This window comes from Epinephelus moara, chromosome 13, assembly GCF_006386435.1.
Source record: "Epinephelus moara isolate mb chromosome 13, YSFRI_EMoa_1.0, whole genome shotgun sequence".
NCBI lineage: Eukaryota > Metazoa > Chordata > Actinopteri > Perciformes > Serranidae > Epinephelus > Epinephelus moara.
The window spans coordinates 17,323,190-17,343,118 of NC_065518.1; the positions used below are offsets into that span (position 1 = coordinate 17,323,190).

The 19,929-nt window shown below is 40.7% G+C and overlaps 1 protein-coding gene across 1 annotated transcript; it reads left to right on the forward strand.

Moving 5' to 3' along the window:
- The first annotated feature begins 1,800 nt into the window (after nt 1–1,800).
- LOC126399875 (pleckstrin homology domain-containing family S member 1-like) lies at nt 1,801–17,845 on the forward strand. Its single transcript, XM_050060196.1, has 16 exons — nt 1,801–1,899; nt 2,387–2,421; nt 2,768–2,865; nt 2,980–3,098; nt 3,197–3,331; nt 4,156–4,231; nt 4,372–4,401; nt 4,966–5,022; nt 5,657–5,728; nt 5,862–5,986; nt 6,073–6,123; nt 6,242–6,367; nt 10,076–10,198; nt 12,186–12,281; nt 14,925–15,060; nt 15,145–17,845. Exons 2-16 carry the CDS (start codon nt 2,400–2,402, stop codon nt 15,214–15,216), a joined length of 1,338 nt encoding a protein of 445 aa, XP_049916153.1. The 5' UTR covers nt 1,801–1,899; nt 2,387–2,399; the 3' UTR covers nt 15,217–17,845.
- The last annotated feature ends 2,084 nt before the right edge of the window (nt 17,846–19,929 follow it).

Genomic DNA, 19,929 nt, shown 5'->3' on the forward strand with positions numbered 1-19,929 from the left:
AAACACCTCGGCTACTACAACCAACAACATAACAATGTGAAGCTCCAGGAAATACACCCCTCCAAAGGTCTTGGGAAAATACTGGTCACAGGCAGCAGACACCCCCAGGTAAATAGAAGCTAACTAGCATTAGCTACACTTAATGGTGATTACCCTGACATCCATACAGAGGCACACATCTGAATTTTGGGGAGATATGCAATTACCAATTTTATGGGGTGTAACGGAAAAGTAATATAACAAGTAGTATAACGAATTACTGTTGACAGGGAGTAATAAGTAAGGTAATATTAATATTACCTTGAACTAATGACTAAGAAGAAATCTGGACCCTGTGGCTGGACCAGTTGGCAACCACTGATCTAAAGTGAATAAACACATATCTGACTGACATTTAATTGAACTACTGCTGACTATCTCTGAAGGGGTAGTTTAGGTGACAGACACATTTGTGAACTGGTAAACCCACTGAACCTACCATAAGTCACCTGTGTGTTTTGAGGTCATATTTATTTAAGTTGCTGCCCCAGCAGCACTCATCAGTCTTCATGAGATGTCAACCAATAAGTCATCTGAGGTCAAAAGCTGGCATCAGTCTTTTCTTTTGTCTCCACAGCTCTTGAATGTGGTGCCTTATTATTATTAGTTGTTTTTTTTCTCACAAAGACATTTCACTCAAAATTGTTTGGTTCCTGAGTGATGTTTTTGGCGTGGGCTGAAGTGCTGCTGTAACACAAAGAACTTTTTAAGCCCCTGTATTGTTCTTTAGAGCAGGTGGGTCATGGTCTAAAAGTGGGTCACGGGTCCATTCTGAATGGACAGCAACTTTGTAAAAAACACACTCTATTTTTAAGTACAGTAAATTTCGTCATGGTCAAACGCAAGTATGACACTGCATGTATTAAACTGTGAGACCTCAAACTGATGACTGAGGAGAAATCTGGACCCCGTGGCTGCACCAGTTGGAAACCACTGCTTTAGAGGTTCTGTTCTGGTTCTTCATCTTAAGTTTACAACCAGAAGAATCAAAACACTACATTAAAATAGTCTACAAACTGTGACTTTCTGAAACATAATATGTCAAAACAGTGGCTCTCATCCTTTTGCCCCCATGTGCATGAACTATATTGCAATTAATAAGCATCCATCCATTTTCATTTGATTATCCAGGGCCAGGTTGCGGGGGCAGCAGGCCAAGCAAAGCACCCCAGACGTCCCTCTCCCCAGCAACACTTTCCAGCTCCTCCTGGTGGACCCCAAGGCGTTCCCAGACCAGACAAGATATGTAATCCCTCCAGCGTGTTCTGGGTCTGCCCTAGGGCCTCCTACCAGTGGGATGTGGCCGTAACACCTCTAACGAGAGGCGCCCAGGAGACATCCTGATCAGATCACTGATGATGACATCACTTTTCCTGATCAGGATAATCATTCATATTATAAGTAACAGTGTCACTTCGAGGCATATTGACTTGTCCATGGGATGATTTGACATCATTCAAGGACCTGCAGCCTCAAAACTTTTTATCAGTTGAATGTAAGGTGTGTAAATCTCTTGGAGTTATGACATGTTACAGAGCAGTATATTCTGTAATCTGCATAAATTTGCACGCCATCTTATTTCCTGAAATGTAAAAACCATAATATATTAATAAAAATATTCTGCATATTTTTATCAGGTGGAGCGAGGTCCTTAAGGAACCCCACTGTGGAATTCTACAGCTAAACAACACGGCAGGAAGACCTTAAAAGCAACCGAGGAGGAACCAGAAACTCCAGTTCCCAGTATGAATATCTCCTCACTGTGTGCCAGGTGTGGGACGGCTTACAGCTTCCTCATGCAGCAACACCTATTGTTATAGAGAGCAAGGTGAGCAGACTCTCTCAACAGGTGCTCCACAGGTAAGAATATTACGGGTTTCTTTGTCTTCATAGCCAGTGTATTTAGTTCATATTGTGTATGAGTTATTTGTTTTATTACCTATTTATACTGCTTTGTGACAGGGTACAGATTTAATGTGCATCCACTCTCCTACACACATTTGGGCCGGTTTTGAGAAATGTTTAATTGTGCGGCAATGAATTCTCTTGAGTTTTACGATACTTTATGTTTGTAGTTATACTTTTTAAATTACTGCACATATGCCTCTACCATAAAGCGTCTTTAAATCAGTAAGTATTAAGATGAATTCTGATTTGTTTTTCCCAAACATGTACACCTGCATCTTAAAGTGAACAGAGCTCTGTTTCATGCCGTGGTTTGCAGAGGCATGAGCCTATTTTTAAACCCGACATTGTTTGTTTAAAAGGTTAACTATTTCCTTCTGGATATTTTTATGCTGTTTGAAGTGGCAGAGACTGATACATTCCTGTGTTATTTTTTGTTTAGGTGTGGTGTCACGATGCACAGGAGTAAGAGCACAGGTAGAAGTCTGCTTTGTGGTTTGATTTAGGTGTTATTTATTATTATTTATGTTGGTGCCACATTCTGAAAACCTGTTCTTACGGCTGATTTTATCAAGTCGCTAAAGATTCATTTGACAAGGCAAGGTGGAATGTGCTAGTGTAATGTCCGTTTAACACAGTTATTAATAGATTGTCTTTTGTTTAATCTGCATTTTTAATGTTTTTTAGTTCATTCTCCCTCTTTAAATCGTTTGCTGATTTCCCAGATAGCACCTACAGGAAAATAAAGCTAAAGAGCTCTGCAAACTAAGACAAGATTTAAAGCAAATGATTTCAAAACAATAGCCTTTTCTTTTGCCCTCAGGCGGAAGTGCGGTGTTCTACAGACCAGTTGGAACTACAACAGAAGTGAGATCTGGATACCTGTTCAAGTCTCCTCCCCAAAAACGGTTGAAGGCAGAGGTGAAGGAGTTGGCACAATGGAGGCACTTAATTGCAGCTCTTTATGTGTGTTTTTTTTTTTTTAAATTAAATTTCATTATTAATTAAATCATTTCCATCATGTTTCTCTTGCAGAAATCATGGAAGAAGAGGTATTTTGTGCTGTTCAAAATCAGTGAGCAGGAACACCTCTTGAAGTACTTCAGGAGTCCAGCAGAAAAGGACAGGCCTCTTGGAGGGATAGACTTATCGCAGTATGTTCCCACATATCAATCCACTGATAAATAATTATTCTAATGTATGTAAAAGATGTTTAGTATAGATCTGAGTATCATTTGCGTCCCTCTGTCAGCATCTCACTGTTGTACGTGAGCCCTCAAAACCATCCAAGATGGCCGTGGGTGCAGAAGAGCTTCAAGTGCTCACCATCCTGTGTGCTGTACATCAGGGCGGCCAACCGGGACTACTTCCTCGTCGGGGAAACCAGGTCAGTCAGCTATTTTTTGTTTTACAGGCAATATAAAGCACTGAGATGGAATTTATAGCTCCTTCAGCAACTTCCATGCATTTTACGATACTGTACTGTAAAAAGACCTGACATACCACACTTGAGGTAGATACACACAGGGGTGTGTGGCACTTCCTATAGGTGAATTAGGGGGCTGTATAGGGGCCCTGAATACACTAGCGTGTCTTCTTTTTTACTCAACAAATATACTTGATAGTTAAGTCGATATTTTTGGGATATGTGAGAATAAAGAATCTTAATTAAAAGCCTGTTATCAGTTCTCTGTGAACTTTAATCCTAGTTTATCAGGGTATATTTTCAAAATAAAGCTCAGTTGTGCATAAATGCAGCTTTTTACACTAGCATACATTTTTCAAAAGAGATGGTTTTTGATTTTGTCATGATAATGTGCACCCTAGATACATGGACTGCATTAATTTGAAAGTCAGTGTAACCAGGACTCACAGGCCACACAGCTGGGTCGGCCAGTCCTCCTCTCTTTTCCCCCGCTGACACTTTCACAGCGCCTCATTAAACATTTCCACCTGCCCTTCACGTCATTGACTATTCTGGGAGTTTTGACAATCAGAAAGAAATTATGTTGCTTTCTTGTTTAGCAACAGTCCATCAGCTGATAATGGCTTTACCTTCCTCTCCGCTCGCTCCAAATCGTTGCTAAATGTCACCATTTCCACTTTGTATTGATTTTGAAAATGAATTTTCAAAATAAATGTAATAGCCGTCATTTGTGGAGACTTAGAATTAGGTTTCAAAGTGATTCATTTGCCCTTTCTTGCTTTTAGCGAGGAAGTGGACGGCTGGTTCTCTGACCTGTTTGAAGCCCTGAAAAACCGGCCGCATAAATGTATGAGTTCAGAGGTACATTGAGATTTTAGTTCTTTATCATGTTTTTTAACAGCTTATTGAGACAAAGCGTCTCTTGCACTGCACTTTGTTTTGTATCTTTCATGTTTTTTGACCACTGTCAGCAACTGAATAATTATTTGTCTCTGCTAAAGGATATGACAAATGGACAGCAGACAATTGAGGTAAAGTCTGTTTCTCATCTGTTGACCACAAACATTAAATGAGTGCTATAGCATTATGGAAAATACATTTAGGGCACAGTTACACATGCAAAATTGGTGAATATTCGCCTCCCTTTTACTTCTATTCAGGGGCAATAAAACATTTGCTTCTGGTGGCAAAGCAAATTCACATCTTTGCATCTTGTACAGTTCAACTTTGGTGAACTTTGACTAATGAAAGATGCAGCCTTAACCAATTGCAAAGAAGCATGAGTGGAGGAAACACTGATGTTGTCGTCTCTAACCAGCTGATATTGACGAATGCTAGTGCTCACAAGTTTAATCATCTAATCATCCAATTTTTTCCTCTTTAACTCCGAAATATTTGCTTTACCTCAGCTTTATTTACTGCTGTCAACCTCTGCCTCCATGCTCTCAGAACTTGCTCAGTCTAAATTCCCTCAGTGCCCCTGCCGAACGCAACACTCAGCCCTGGAACAGTGACATTAATCATCTATTGACCATGCTAATCAATCAACTCTCTATTTGACTTTTGAAAATAGACTCTCTTCCTGTTTCTACCAGGTTATTTCAAACCCACTATTGCGGAGAAAGCAGAGCTCTGACGCTGTGTCTGACAAGGTTGGTCCTTTATGTTGCAACTAAAGCTCTGCATGAATTTGGCTAAACTTCCTAAATGCATGCATCCTGTCGATTTGATACTAGATCCAAATCATCAACGCTGCCGACATCAGTCAGTCATGACATTCCTTTGTGTGAATCTGTTTGATGGGTCGGTTTCTTTTTGGGCAAGGAAAGACACGTGAATCCATGTATCCTTACTATTGAGCTGTATATAAATTATCGACACAACCTCTACATATAGTCATCGTTTTAGAGACACACATGGGGCTGATTAAGTCAAGAGTTAAGAATGACATCACTCACAAAATGTAAGAATTATTAACTCTCATTTAATATCAACCCGGGTTAATATACAGCAGCTTGTTGTTGGTTTATCGAGGTGAAATTCAGATCACTATCAGTGAAATGACCCCCACAGGATTTTAAATATTGTTCCTTATTGACTGACTGTTACGACTCATGCACCCAGCTACATTAGGTTTAACCCATCTGACCCAGGGACACTGAGATGAATGGACTGAAAGCAACACACTGCACATTTTCACTGGGATTGCTTTATTTGTGTGAAGAATAATCCAAGCACATGAATATTGTCTATATACTTTAATGTATTTGTTTTTTTCTTATTCAGGCAGCGTTGAAAATTCGGTCCATGTCCGACCCATCCTCAAATGCCATGGATAACGACACTGAAAACTCAAAGGTGCTTCACTTGACTGCTTGTAAATATTCAACATAAATCTTATTCAAATGACAATTATTTAAGAGATATGATGGAGGACTGTACTGTTTGTTTGGTTGCATAAAGTATGTCATATTGCTTTGTGACTGGACAGCAGGATGACGGCTATGCCAAAAGACGTGCATCAGCGCCAGTGAATCCAATCTACGACTATCCGAGAGCCTACATGCAATCACAAGGGGCAAATGGTTCGACCCGTCGCAAAAGCTTGGACTCAGTGTGAGTGTTGGTTATCGTATGTGACTCCGTGTCGATCTGATGTATTTAGTAGATTGTCTCTTATTTTGAATGTCTGTCTCTTGCAGATATGAATCGATGCTGGAAGTCAGACTTAACGCACAAGTGGCTCAGGCAGCGTAAGTATCATTCACAAAGTTACTTATCACTGAAAAACAAATCACATTTCCTTGTAATTACACATAATTGCAGAGTATTGTTGAAACTGAAAGCAGTTCATTGTGCCAATTCATCCAGGGACCGTGAAGTGGAGGAGGTTACCAAGGGCAGCCTGATGAGAACTGTCACTCAGGCCTTTGACAAGCTGAAGACACAGATTTCCCCACTGCCCCCTTTCGACGAGGAGACAGCAGCGGAGGACAGGTAGGGCTCAGATTAACTGCTTTTTCTTTTTCGTGGGCGGCGTGTGTGTATTTTTGACTTTTCACTTTGTCTTCAGTGTCACTGCCCTCTGCTCTTTGTGTAACATGTTTTGCCAGTGTCCCAGATACCAAAATAGCTCAGTCATCATCAGAGGTAACCAGCGGTCTCATTGGCTCAAACAGCGAGACTGACAACAAGGAGGGTGTTATTTATACAGCACAGAGCTGTTGACACTCCAAGACCAGTCAAGAATCTAAGAGAGGCACCTCAGAGCCTGCTCAGCAACTTATGTGCTCGACTAGATTAAACATATCTCTGCAGCTTGTGTGAGAGGTTACATCTGAACAAGATGGCACTGATCATCTTTGAAGATTTATACACAACTGAGCAGTGAAAATGGGTGTGGTGATAGACCTTGCATAAGTTTACAGGTCAGGTGTAACCGATCTCCTACATCTTAGCTGTTCCCTAATAAGATAGTAGTGCATGCTGTAACTCATATGATGTCAATAAGTCATATTTCACATCCATGCAAAGTACTCGTAGAGAAGTAAGACTCGTAGAGAAGTAATTCCTCTCAGTCGTCACTTAGGACCCATTAGAAGTGTGTGGTGGTGTATTTACCTGCAGAGACTCTATGCTGTGCCTGTAGTTTTTGATTTTCTTCTTATTTTGCTGTATTTGGAATGTTTGTGGGCAAAGTGCACAAGTGAGGTCAGGACTTTATAAAAAAAAGTAGGGATCAGGTGCCAAACCGAAAGCAGTATGCATCCAAGAGGAAGCTACAAAAATCATGGACAATGTTTTGAAATAGCCTATAGCAGTGGATCTGTGCCGTGGGATTTTGTGATAACCACACATTATTATGGAAATATTCAAGTGGGCCTATACAAAAAGTTATGAATGAGTTTTTAATCAATTTTATCAGTATGTTGTGCTCACCCATTTCCTAATAAAGAGCCAAACTCTAGCAAAAAAATGTCATTTAATTCAATTTAATTAAAAAAAACCTTCATGGGGTACCTATTTGCTGTCATTCGCATGAGGGAACTATAAGTGTGTGACACATCAAAAGCCCTGATTGGCAGCCAGTGTGAGGGATGATAACATTTAAAAGGAGAAGGCTATGAGTGGGACAATGGATCGCTTTATTGTATAGAGCAAATTACAGCAAGGCTCCAGCAAAGACGACCTACCACCAAAAGAGAAGAGAAAAAGAAAACTGTCAGTAGACAGTATCACGAAAGCTACCTGACTTATTTTTTCTTATTTTTTGTCTTAGAAGCTGTTGTGCACAGATATAAATACAGGTGTGCCTTGAGATTGTGGTTCACCCTTTGGTGTGCCTTGGGCACAAAAAGTTTGAAAACCATTGATCTACAGTATATCATGGCAACTACCAGAGAAGTGAATCAGCAGTTGGCACTGGCGTTCACTTTCATTTTGACATTTGTTTACGATACTGTTAACAAACACTAACACAATTGCTGCATAGTGTGCCTTTAATTGGCAAAGTGATGTTATGTAGCTTTTGCTAAAACAGCTAAAAAATGACAATTATGGGATGATGGTAAATGCTAACAGCATTAGGGAATCTTCACTAAACTACCAGCTACTTCACAATGAAAAGCAGTTTAACTACATCTTTACCTCTCTCAAATGTAGCTTGCAATACTAGCTTATAAATTAAACTACAACCAAACTACATCACGGAATCTCATATTGTTTCACGGAGGTACACCTGAACTGACACTGAGTGAAACTAGTCATTGAACTACACGTAGGTAACTGCCCCCCATTATAAACCAAACCAGCTCAGTGAGGCCCATCATAAAACAACTTTCATCTTTCTTGGCAAACATTAGCCAACATTTAACCGTAAGCTACAGGTCGTACCGGACCATGGAAAGCTGTGGCTGGAAAACCCCTGCGTGTAGTGACTTGAGGAAAGGTGTGTTTTATTTTTCATCTGGAAGAGAAATAATATCCCATTTCCTCCTTGTCTTACTGTAAGGCTGGTAAAACAACACTGCACGTTTGAGTCACTGCTTGTGATGTCAAATTACAGAAATCCCCTTGGAAACAAAAAGTATTCTCTGCTCCCTTATCACGGGCTAATTACTGATGATTAATTCGTTGTATTACACGTAAGCTTGGGCGATGTTACCATCAGAAAACATTTTTCCTTATGTTGGAGTTGATCTTTTATACAATGTGAAGTGTTTCAGACCTGCTGTTTCCTACAAAGTCTCAAAGGAGGGTGGGTGTCTTAGTCCCTCCTACCTGAGATGCGAGTGGAGGAGGCAAGACCAGCCCATTCGCCAGGAGAAAATGTTGGCATTGTACATTTCTGCAGATATGTTAGATTTGTGTGTTTCATACGTATCATATCAAAGAAAGTGGGAGGTGTGGGGTAATGTGGAGAACGTGACACCTAGGCAAGATGGCTGCCAAGCTGCAGACCACTGTTTAAGGCCTACAACAAGCTGTTTTTTTAGGGACCTGTTGCCAACATTTATTCTGGTGAGTGGGTTAAAGAGACACAAGGAGAGAGGAGATGAGGAAACAGGCATTTAGCAAAAGGAGACATCCGTGCTCCAGAGCTGTAATTTTAAAACAACGCCAGTTAAGTATAATGTACGGAACAGTTGCATAACCATTTGTGGGTCACACCTCTTTTATATATCATGGGTGCCAAAAAGACTTCTGCAAAGGATACACCTGTGCATCGTCACTCAACTCTTTCAGCAAGCCTCCTCTCTTCTCACTCCTTGAGATGCATTCTAGATATTGAGACATCCTTTGAGATGGCACCAGAGATTGATTTCTGGGTCACAGGCAGGATGAGGGAGGAGAGAGGACACGAGGAGGCACAAAAGAGAGAAATTAGGAAAGCCCTGAGACCATTGTGTTAATCACCAATACAGCAGGCGAATGATTTTTTAAAATCTACATCGTGCCTCTTCCAGCTGTTTCATGCCATAATCTCCTGTATGAAACTACTCTTTCCTGCTGTTTGTTTTCCTAAATTTGCTATTATGCAAAACTGTGTGATAATTCTGCATCTACCACTGACGTCTGATTTCTGGACACCCGCTGAGCTGCCACACTGAAGAACATCTTACATTTGGCATATGGGTCAAAAGACCTCCTCTCTGAAGTGCCTCTTAATTAGAATTCCTACTGCGCCTGCACAGAGATTTGGGAATGATTTGCTTCTCCCATGCTGCTTTTATGAACTACTTTTAATAAATCTCAAGGCATCTGGTCCCCTTTATGTGTAAGTGAGAGAAATGTCTTTTGGCTTGTGGAGAGTACAATGCTCTTTTACCCTCTGTCAGCCATTTCTTCTCTTTATTGTTGTTATTTTCTGCCACAAGGGCAAATGTGGACTTCCGATCATCTAAGGCTTCTAATGCAGCGCCAAAATCTGTCGTTACGCTATCCAGCTGTGAGTCACTCCCCCTCCACAGATCACGCAGATTCAGCGGTGTTCCTCCTCTGTGTCGTTTCATACTCAACATAAAGTGTTGGCCTTGGCTCCTGCTTCATTAGGGCCTTGTTGTGGTTTATTCCCACTGTCTCTCCAAGCTGTCTCATGGACTTTTGTTAGATGTAAACCAAGAAAACACCAGCAACAGGAAGCTGAATGAGACATGCACCAAGATCTGATGCTATAATCCCTCATGCTGTTATTTGCTTTTGCAGAGAAGAAACGCGTCTGACGTCAGACTTCAGCAGCAGCTCCAGTGACAATGAAGCCACCTCTCCTGTGGAGATGCTGGAGTCACAAAATGTGCCCACACTGGAGAAACTAAGTTCAACTGAAAGGTGAGATTCCAAAGTATTTTAACCCAATAAAGTACCACCACCTTTAGGGCCTCTCTCTCATCATAAGCATACACTACATATAGGGACATTTTATGTCTAACTTTATGTAATAATCAGCTGCAGCAGAGCACTCATTGGGCAGTTGCTCTACTTTTAAATAGTACAAGGTCACATTCGAAACCCCCACTGTGGCCCCATCTGTGCATGGATGGATTACTGTATGGGCCTGCCGGGCACAGGCCCAGGGGCCCAAAGTGTCAAGGGCCCCCGTGGCCACCACCTGCAAAACGTCACTCAAATTAACACATACCAATCAGCAAGAATTAGAATGACTTCAAAGGACACAAAACGACCAAAAAAGACACAAAATGACCTCAAAGAGACATGTAGTTAATACAGAGAAACACAAAACAACTACAAACAGACAAAAATGACCTCAAAGAGACACAAAACAACCGCAAGAAGACACAAAATGACAAAAAAAGACTACATGAGCTCAAAGAGGCACAAAATGACTTCGAAGAGACAGTAAACAACCACAGAGAGACAAAAATGACCTCAAAAAGACACAAAACAACCATAAAAAGACACAAAATGACTTCAGGGAGACACAGAACAATCACAAGAAGACACAAAATGAGCTCAAAGAGACACAAAACAACCACAGAGAGACAAAAAAAATGACCATAATGAGAGACACAAAACAACTACAGAGACACAAAGGGAAGACAAAATGATACAAAACAACCACAAAGAGACACAGAATGACTTCAAAGAGACACAAAAGGACTACGGAGAGACACAAAGGGGCTGCAAAGAGACACAAAATGACTTTAAAGAGACACTAAACAACTACAAAGAGACACAAAATGGCCTCAAAGAGACACTAAACAACTACAGAGACACAAAAGGAAGACAGAATGACACAAAACAACCACAAAGAGACACAAAATGACTTCAAAGAGACACAAAAGGACTACAAAGACACACAAAGGGACTACAAAGAGACACAAAATGGCCTCAAAGAGACACTAAACAACTACAGAGACACAAAACACTAAACAACTACAGAGACACAAAAGGCAGACAAAATGACACAAAACAACCACGAGACACAAAATGGCCTCAAGAGACACAAAACGACTACAAAGAGTCACAAAACTACCAAAACAGACACAACATGCCCAAAGTGACACATAAATCAACAACAAAAAGATGCAAAACCACCACAAACTCTGTGTGTCTTGCTCCTGTGTATGAGAGGTGGTTGTGGTGGTGTCTTCTGCATGTCTGTGCCCTGAGGCCCACTGTCTCATAATATGCCCATGCATCTGTGCTGTTACCAAAGAAAGAGTCAGAAGCAGCTTTGTAATGGTTACAGAGAACAAATTTAATCGTGACTCAGTAAAATGCATAAGCAGAGAGGAATGCTGGGACCGACGCTGACATGTTGCCGGACTGGTTGGAGTGGTTTCTGAAGGTTTCTGCAAGCAGATGGCGTAATGATGATGGGTGAATAAAAAAAAGGTAGCGCTCGACATTAAACATTAGTAACTAAGGTGATTTTGCGACCAGAATTTAAATAAGTTGTTCAAAGAAAATTAGACGTCCTTATCTATGCAGACACCCGTGCCACTATAATGAAGGAAGGAGGAAATAATAAGCAGAATTTGCTGCTTCTGTGTGCTTGTTCACCTCACCCGAGGCTGACAGGGTTTCATTTGAGGAATCAAAGGTTTCAGTCTTGTTTTATTTGGTATTGTGTACCTTTAAATCATGGACTTGTTAACTTATGTTACCAAAGATGACCTAAAATAAACATGCGACACACACAATAGGCTAACTAAGGAATCCATAAAATGTCTCCTACAAGTATTTCATTTGCCTCTGGTGTCAAGTGTCAAGATTTAAATGCATGTCTCTATTTCAAAGTGTCGAAACGTATTCAGCACCATTACATAAAGCTTTTGTCGTCTTTTCCTTTAAGCCTTGACATCATCAGCCCGGAGGAGAGAGATTTTGAGGTCAAGCAGGCGGATTTGAAAAAACACCTGACACTGACAGAAGTGGATGGGAAACCAAGGTGAGTTTGTCTATGAAAGAGGGACGACTTACCTCACTGCAGAAAATGAAATGTAAAAACAGTCTCAGATAGTAGACGGCTTAGATTGAGATATAAAGCCCTAACAAATGTACTATTGTTCTGTATGCATTAATAATAATGAAAACACTTAAGACACAGACGTGTTTGCCACACGTCCGTCTGTCTGGTTAACTGCACGTTTGTCCTCGTCCAACAAATTGCCATTGTTTAAAAACACAGTTCACATTAGGAAACGCTGGCTGCAACGGCGTATGTCCTTATTTGCTCTTTCCGTGGCTGAAAAAACAGGCGTAATGCTTCGCTGCAGGAGCTGTCTGTTCATTTGTGCAGGATGACTCAGAGCATTCAGCTGCATCGTGTGGAAATTTGGGCATTCATTCACACTGAGATTTAGCAGCTGTTCTTTGCATTAATTGGTTTAGTAGCACAAAATACAAATTCTCAGTCCCCTCTAACATGTAGAAAAGAACACTGGTGTACTTCTCAGCTGCTGTTACACTAAAAAGTGGCTGGATTTTCATGTGAGGCCTGTCGCTGTTGTGCCTTTTTTTTTAGACTTTGTTGAAGCATAGGTATCTGTGTATCTCTGAGCTGATTCTAACAGGCAAGGCAAGTTTATTTATCCAAATCCAAAGTGTTCTACATGATACATTAAAAGCATCGAGACAAAATGCAAAAGACACACATTGTAAGAGGACATTTAAATATATTTTAAAGCTCAATTAAAGAGCTAGAGAATAGAAAATAAAATATATTTTTGGAGCCTGACAAAATGTGAAGTGAAGTGAAGGCAGCATGACAGCAGAGCAGCATCTTCAGTCCTCCGTCAGAGTCTGCACAAGATGTGTTCAGGCACAGAATTGAATGTAGGTCACAGTCGCTTACATGGGTCAAGTGCAAGTGAAACACAGCTGGATTGATTTAAATAGAAGTTTATCTGTTCCATCAGATGTGTGTGAGACAAATGAGGGAACAATGCTGCTAAAACATCCACCTCACATGACAGATAAGTTAAACCAGTAGAGCAGACAGCATTTACACTGAACAAAACTAGAAACTCAACACTTTTGGGTTTAAATAAAAGACCCAAGACTTTTTCTCTGCACTTTATAGATATATTTCTCTCAAATTTAAACAGCATGATCACTACACAGGTGTGTGTCGGATGGTCACAGTGAAAAGACACTCTAAAATGTGCTGACATTTATTAGGATTTAGCATGACTGGCACGACAGAAATGTCTTTCTTTGGGTCAAAGGTACCCCAAAGTATTTGGTTAGACCATTTGCCTCATGCAGTGTAACACATCAGTTTGCACAAACTTTTGGTAGTGTAAACCAATTTGTTTTGCACTTTGATTTTCAAATTCAATCAAATGTAATTATACATATATCAAAGAACAAACATACTGTATCACATAACAAATGGGAGCTTTGCATCAACCTATGTTGTTCATTTTTACTTTACAGAAGCAACGCAGACAGACACCCAAATACCTTAATTCTTGTCTGCAATCACACATATTTGACCAGATATTTTTGTCAGCTGGGAAACTCTGGAGAGTAGACAAAAAGTTAATCAATTGTCTTTTTATCACCACTGTACATGTACTTCTTCATAATCACAAACATCTGTATTTATGGCTTCAGTTGCACGTGGACAGTGTCAGTCAAACTCCTCCTCCTCCTCTCCACTGGGGTTATGGAGGAGTTGTGTCCTAAGTCAGTCTCAGCAACTGTAGTATCACTGGTGTCCACTTAAAGTTAGCGCGTGGCCAGCTGTGGCTGTTCTAAGATGAGCTTGCAGGTGAAGATGCTGGATGTGGAGGTACACGTGGTCTGCGGTTGCAAGGCCGGTAAAATGTACTGTCAAATTCACAGACACGACAATGGTAGTTAAATTAACATTCTGTGCACAGGCAGCAGCTCTGGTGGACATTCCTGCAGACAGCATGCTCTCTCAAAACGTGACACGTGTGGCATTGCATTGTGTCATCAAACTGCACATGTGAGACTGACCTTTTATTGTGACCCGCCCAGGACACACCTGTGTAGTAACGATGCTGCTAAATCAGCATGTTGATATGCCACACCTGTCAGGTAGACAGATTGTCTTGGGAAAAGGAGAAGCGCTCACTAACAAGTCTTTGATCTTAATTAATGCTTGTGAGAAATGGGAGAAAAAAACAAAAGTGTTGATTATATTTTTGGGTGGGTTCACATTTTTAATTAGCATTTAGGCTTCAGTCATTAAATGCAAGGTGGTGACGATTAAGAGGAGCCAACAGCTGGAGAGGCCTGTTAGCACCAATAGGAGAACAGTATGGAATTATTATGTGTATATTTGGCCGTGATGTGGATGCAGGGGTGTAAATATGGACATGGGGTGGAGGGGTCCGTAGGGATACAGGCCCTTGCAAGTGATTCAGATTGCCACCTTGGATATATACCCGTGTGTTGATGTTGTCCAATGTCACGTCTCTATTTGTGTCAAGACAATACATGCACGATAGCGTGCACTAGGACCCATTGTAATAGTGGAACTAACTTCCTTACACCACTGTATGGATGTATATATAAAATACAAAAAAAATAAAACAGAATATGTGTTTGTGTGTCGCAGTGTGTCTGGGTGGACGGGCCAGCCCCAGTCAGTGTGCCTGTTTCACAGAGGAGACCAAATCCTGGCGATTAACGACCTGCACACCAGCAGCGTGGAGGAGTTCAACATGTATCTCAGCAAGTGTCTGAAGAACGAGGTACGTTCAGGAGCCAACATTAAGCACAGCAGTGTCTATGATGTGTGACAAGTCATCTGAGGGGTGAATTATTTCTGTTTCCAGGTGAAAGTGACCATCCTGCGGCTGCCTGGATGCCCTCCGCTGCACTCACCAAACTGTGTGTGCACTGACTGACCGCACACTGACCGTCAGAGATGAGACGTCCACCATATGCTGGTTTTTACCATGTATAGACCACTTTAGACAACTGACAGTATTTCCCCAGGGCTGTGGGCAGTTCCTACTGATCTGTCACTCTGTAAGTTTACTCCATTTAAATGACTAGAGGAGCTTAAAGTGAAGGTAGAGGAAACAATTATTCAATGACTTAGGTCACAATGTATGTGATTATTAACATGTAAAAACACCAAATGCATTTTTGTTTCCAAGCAATCTTTGTATAAACAATGATTTGCAGTTTTAACAGAGCGTGATATATGACGTGATTACGTCACTGTGTATTGTATCTACTGTAGATAAGACGTTTGTTCTCTGAAGCTGTCTCTAAAAGGAAACAAAAGGCAGAGATTCTACTGAAACATATTTCCTCATACCGCCTGTATGATGCTAAAAAGAAAGGACTCTAACCACCTGCATGAGATGGTGCAATATGCACACGGTTACTGTAAACAGACTTATGTAGGAATGCTATTTTTAAAACTTCAAGATGACAGGAAGCGACAGCATTTATCTAGGTGATTTGAAGAATGATGATGACCCTATTTTCCTGTGACTAATGTGATCGACGGTTTTTGAATTGCACCGTCAGTGTAGGTCCACTAAAAGCACTTGTTTTTGCCACTGACAGGCTCAGATTATCACTGTAAGGCTGCGTTCTGAATCACATACTTTTTACTCTCAGTACGTCCTGAAGTTGCCTTTAAAAAGTACTGTTGCATGCAGTATCCACACAATAATAATCTTTATGATTATAATGTTCACTTAAACAATCAATAGTCCTCTTATTACGGTTTGACTGGTCACCAGTCTATCGAATGCGCTGTCATCCGTCCTTTGCAGCTGTCAACAAGCTGTCAATCTCTGTTTGCAGCTCTGTCAATGTGACGTTTGTTCTGTTATGCAGAGGATTGTGGGTCAGAATAGCCAAGAAAGCACTGCATACTGCATTTAGTGTAGTGGTTAGAGCACTCGTCTTCATGCGGAAGGTCCAGGATTCTAATCCTGCTGTGTTCAACGTCAGCAAAGGTATGCAGTCGCAAGAGGTTCCCACTGCCGAATCAAACGGGATCAGATTCCTTAAGGAGGCTTCAGGATAAGTAGTAACTCAACGAGGGCGCGTCTCAAGCCCGTTGTGGACAGGAGGTTCCAGACGTGAAAGCAGATACATTCATTTGACATACTTAATCTAATCCTGGAGATTAACCTTTTCCTTAAAGAGTAAGATCCTCTTTGTTTAGCCTGAAACAGCCCCGAAATCGCATTCACCAAACCCACCAGACTCCATTGAAAAAAACAGTATTTTTATCAGCGTAAAACACACATCATTAAAAGTCTACAAGACACAAAATAAGACTCACAATAGCAGTCTTGGTTTCTTTTTCCACTTTTCCAACAATCACCAACTCTAGTTTGGTTGAAATAAACTCTTAATTCATCCAGTTAGATTTCAAAAATATGCTGTCTCTATACACGCTAAAATTACTGATTATTTAAATGGAGTCTGGTGAGTTTGTGATGGTGATTTCAGGGCTGTTTCTGGTTACACAAAAGGATCTTACCCTTCAACAAAAAGGTCCATGTCAGATACAGGGAAACTTACCCTTTAAATCATATTTTGGGAAGATGTTGCCACAGGTATCTAAACCCCAATTGTGTCGTGATGACTGTAACTTGAGCAGGAACTGAGATGCATCACCAGTGTGAATGTCATCACTCAGCAATGCTGATTCATTTCCAGTTTGCTCAGTACGTGGCACCTGTGATGAAATGTCTTTGTAAGCCATGCCCATCCTATGACGCCTACTTGAGAACACAAATAGAAGGGCACATTGTATGTTAAGGTGCTTTTGTTAGATACAAAAAAGGCATATGCCAAATTTTCCTTTCCTTATTTATTTTGGGAATGTTTTGACAGTGATTAGAAATGTATGAATAACAAAAAGATTTAAGAAGAGACCGGTATTTCAGGGTGAGTCTTGTGAATTAATATGCAGACAGAATGGTGTTGCACCTCGGGCTGTGTTTCACCCATTTCTTTCCAATCTGAAGCAGAAACGTGACTCCGCCGGCCGAAGACAATGTCCCGGAATGTAGTTTTAATATTGGGAAGATGGTTTTTAATCCATTTTTAAATTACGTCTGGTGACCAAAGCCACTCCCAGACAAAGACAACATCAAATGGAAATTATCTCCGAGGCCCGCTCGCTTGAAGTGCTACAAACCATTCTGAGTTTTATATTAAAAAACGCTAAATTACGTCCACAGAGGGGAAGGACAAAGCTAAACTCTCCACATTAAAAAAAACACTTTCTGACTCCAATATTCAGACGAGCTTTCCCACGACTTCTTATCAGCCTCACTGAGATTAATGTTTCAAGTTTTAATGGAGCTATTAAACAGATATGAGCTGGTACGATGAAATTATTCAGAACATTTACTCCATTATTCAACTGTGATGCCAAAAGCTGTGCTGTATTATAAATACGCTCTGTTACAAATAAATGTATTCTCTGCCAGGGTGCAGCACATGCAGGTTGTACTGGGACATTGAATCTGTGTTATATTTGTAAAATGATCATGAATAAATTTTTATCAGATTGTTAACTCACTGACCATTTGTGTTTCTTCAGCAGCTTTTCTCTCGGACTGACTGGTTTCATAAAACCTCTTGTAACATTTTAAAGGATCATGAGCTCACTGTTGCATTTTCTGAAGCATAAGGAGACAGCTGAGGGGTATCTAATTATGTAAAGCTGGCAGGGGTTCAGTATCCTGCGCAGTAGGGTGTATGCTAGCAGGGAAGGAACCTGAACTTCCAGTCTCCTTCCTCATCTCATCACCTGCAGGCCAGAACATATGGAGTGATCAATATCAGCATGTATAAGGAATACACAGGACACTGGAAGATTTTATGCTACTCTGAAAATCGTTTTAGTTTCTATAAGGGATAGACTCATTATTTGTGGACACAATACTCTCACATACTTATATACAATACATACTGTATATACATTGTACTAATTATTTTACTTCATCACATTAAAAGGTGTGTGGGATTTAGCGGCATCTAGTGGCAAGGATTGCTTATTGCAACCTGCCGAAAATGCGTATGGTAGGGCCAGTGTCTGGTTTGTGTGCTCTGGGCTGCTGTAGAAACATGGCGGTGCAACATGGCGGACTGCATGGAGGAGGACCCGCTCCCTTTGTAAATATGACACGGCTTATTCTAAGGTAATGGGAACACAACAATATTTATTTTCAGGTGATTATACACCAAGAAAAACATACCTATATTTCATTTCTGCAAACATATCACACTAAATACTGCACACTGGACCTTTTATTCCTAAATCTCTTTATATCAGATGTTTTTGTGCACCACATTAAAAAATAAAATAAAAACTTCATGTGTTTAAGGATTTCCAGCACCCGTGCTAACCCCGATTAAGACATTCTGCACCTACAGACTGAACTAAGACATTAAACGCCCTGCTCGATCCAATTTCAGTTTCCCAGAACTTAACAAATAGTATGCACGCCTACGGGAGGAATATGATACACCATTATTATTAGCCATGGCTCACTAGGAATGGCTTGCTGTGGGCAGAGAGTAATACATTTGATTACATCAGCCACGTAGTAAAATGGATGATGAGCATGATGCATGACTTATAATAGGAGAGATAAAAGGTGTAGTGACATGCCCAGAGTTGGGTTTAAAATGGCCATTCACTGCTACGCCACAATGAAAAATGTTAAGAATCACTGACTCTACACCCTGAAATATATTGTGTGACTCTACAGAACATCAAACCTCTTCAGTGTTCAGATTTTGTGACAAACACTTCACTCACTCTGGCCCCTGCGATTGCACACACAGCTCAGACAGACGGGATAAGATGACGCTGTTCTACATGAAAGGAGAAACCTCACAGTGACTCTGTGGAGAGCCTGTTTTACAGAGACTGACGTTAAGTATCTCTGCACCACATCTCACTGCTGTCTCAGAGATAAACTGCTGAAAGGTCTGACGGCACGCTGTTCAAGACAAGCTGGCGTTTTGAAAGCCACAACACAAATGACAGTCCTCCTTAACACTGTACTTGCCTGAAGATGCACTGATGAGATTGCACACATCTGAATGAGAGATGTCATTTTGACGTACAGTAGTAGACGTACAACCTTAAAAACCACTGATTATGCCAAGTTTGTGGATTTAAAAAAACATAATCTGGGTTCCCACAGCCTCTTAAATATCAAATTTAAGGACTTTTCAGGCCCAATTCTTTCATATTTTCGGCCCCAACACCCACAGTTTGAGACATGACTTAAGGTTAATTACTGCTACAACACTGAGAATTTTTATAATGAGAACTAGCAGGCTTTACAGACGCTCAATTAAAACGAAAGAGAGGCTTGAATGTGTGAACAGTGATGGCAGACTATTTGGTCTCTTGCCAAAACTATATATATTATGCAAGTGATAGACAGAGCCTTTTTACAAGTTAAAGAGCTAAGTAACTCCTAGTTTATTTTATAAGTAAATGTCTCGGTGAGCCACAAGTCCTCGTACTTACATGTTCCAGGCATAGCTAAAGGTTTGCTTGACTTTAGTTTTCTCGCTTGCTATTGTTTAACCCTCATCACTTGATGTTAATCACTCATGCG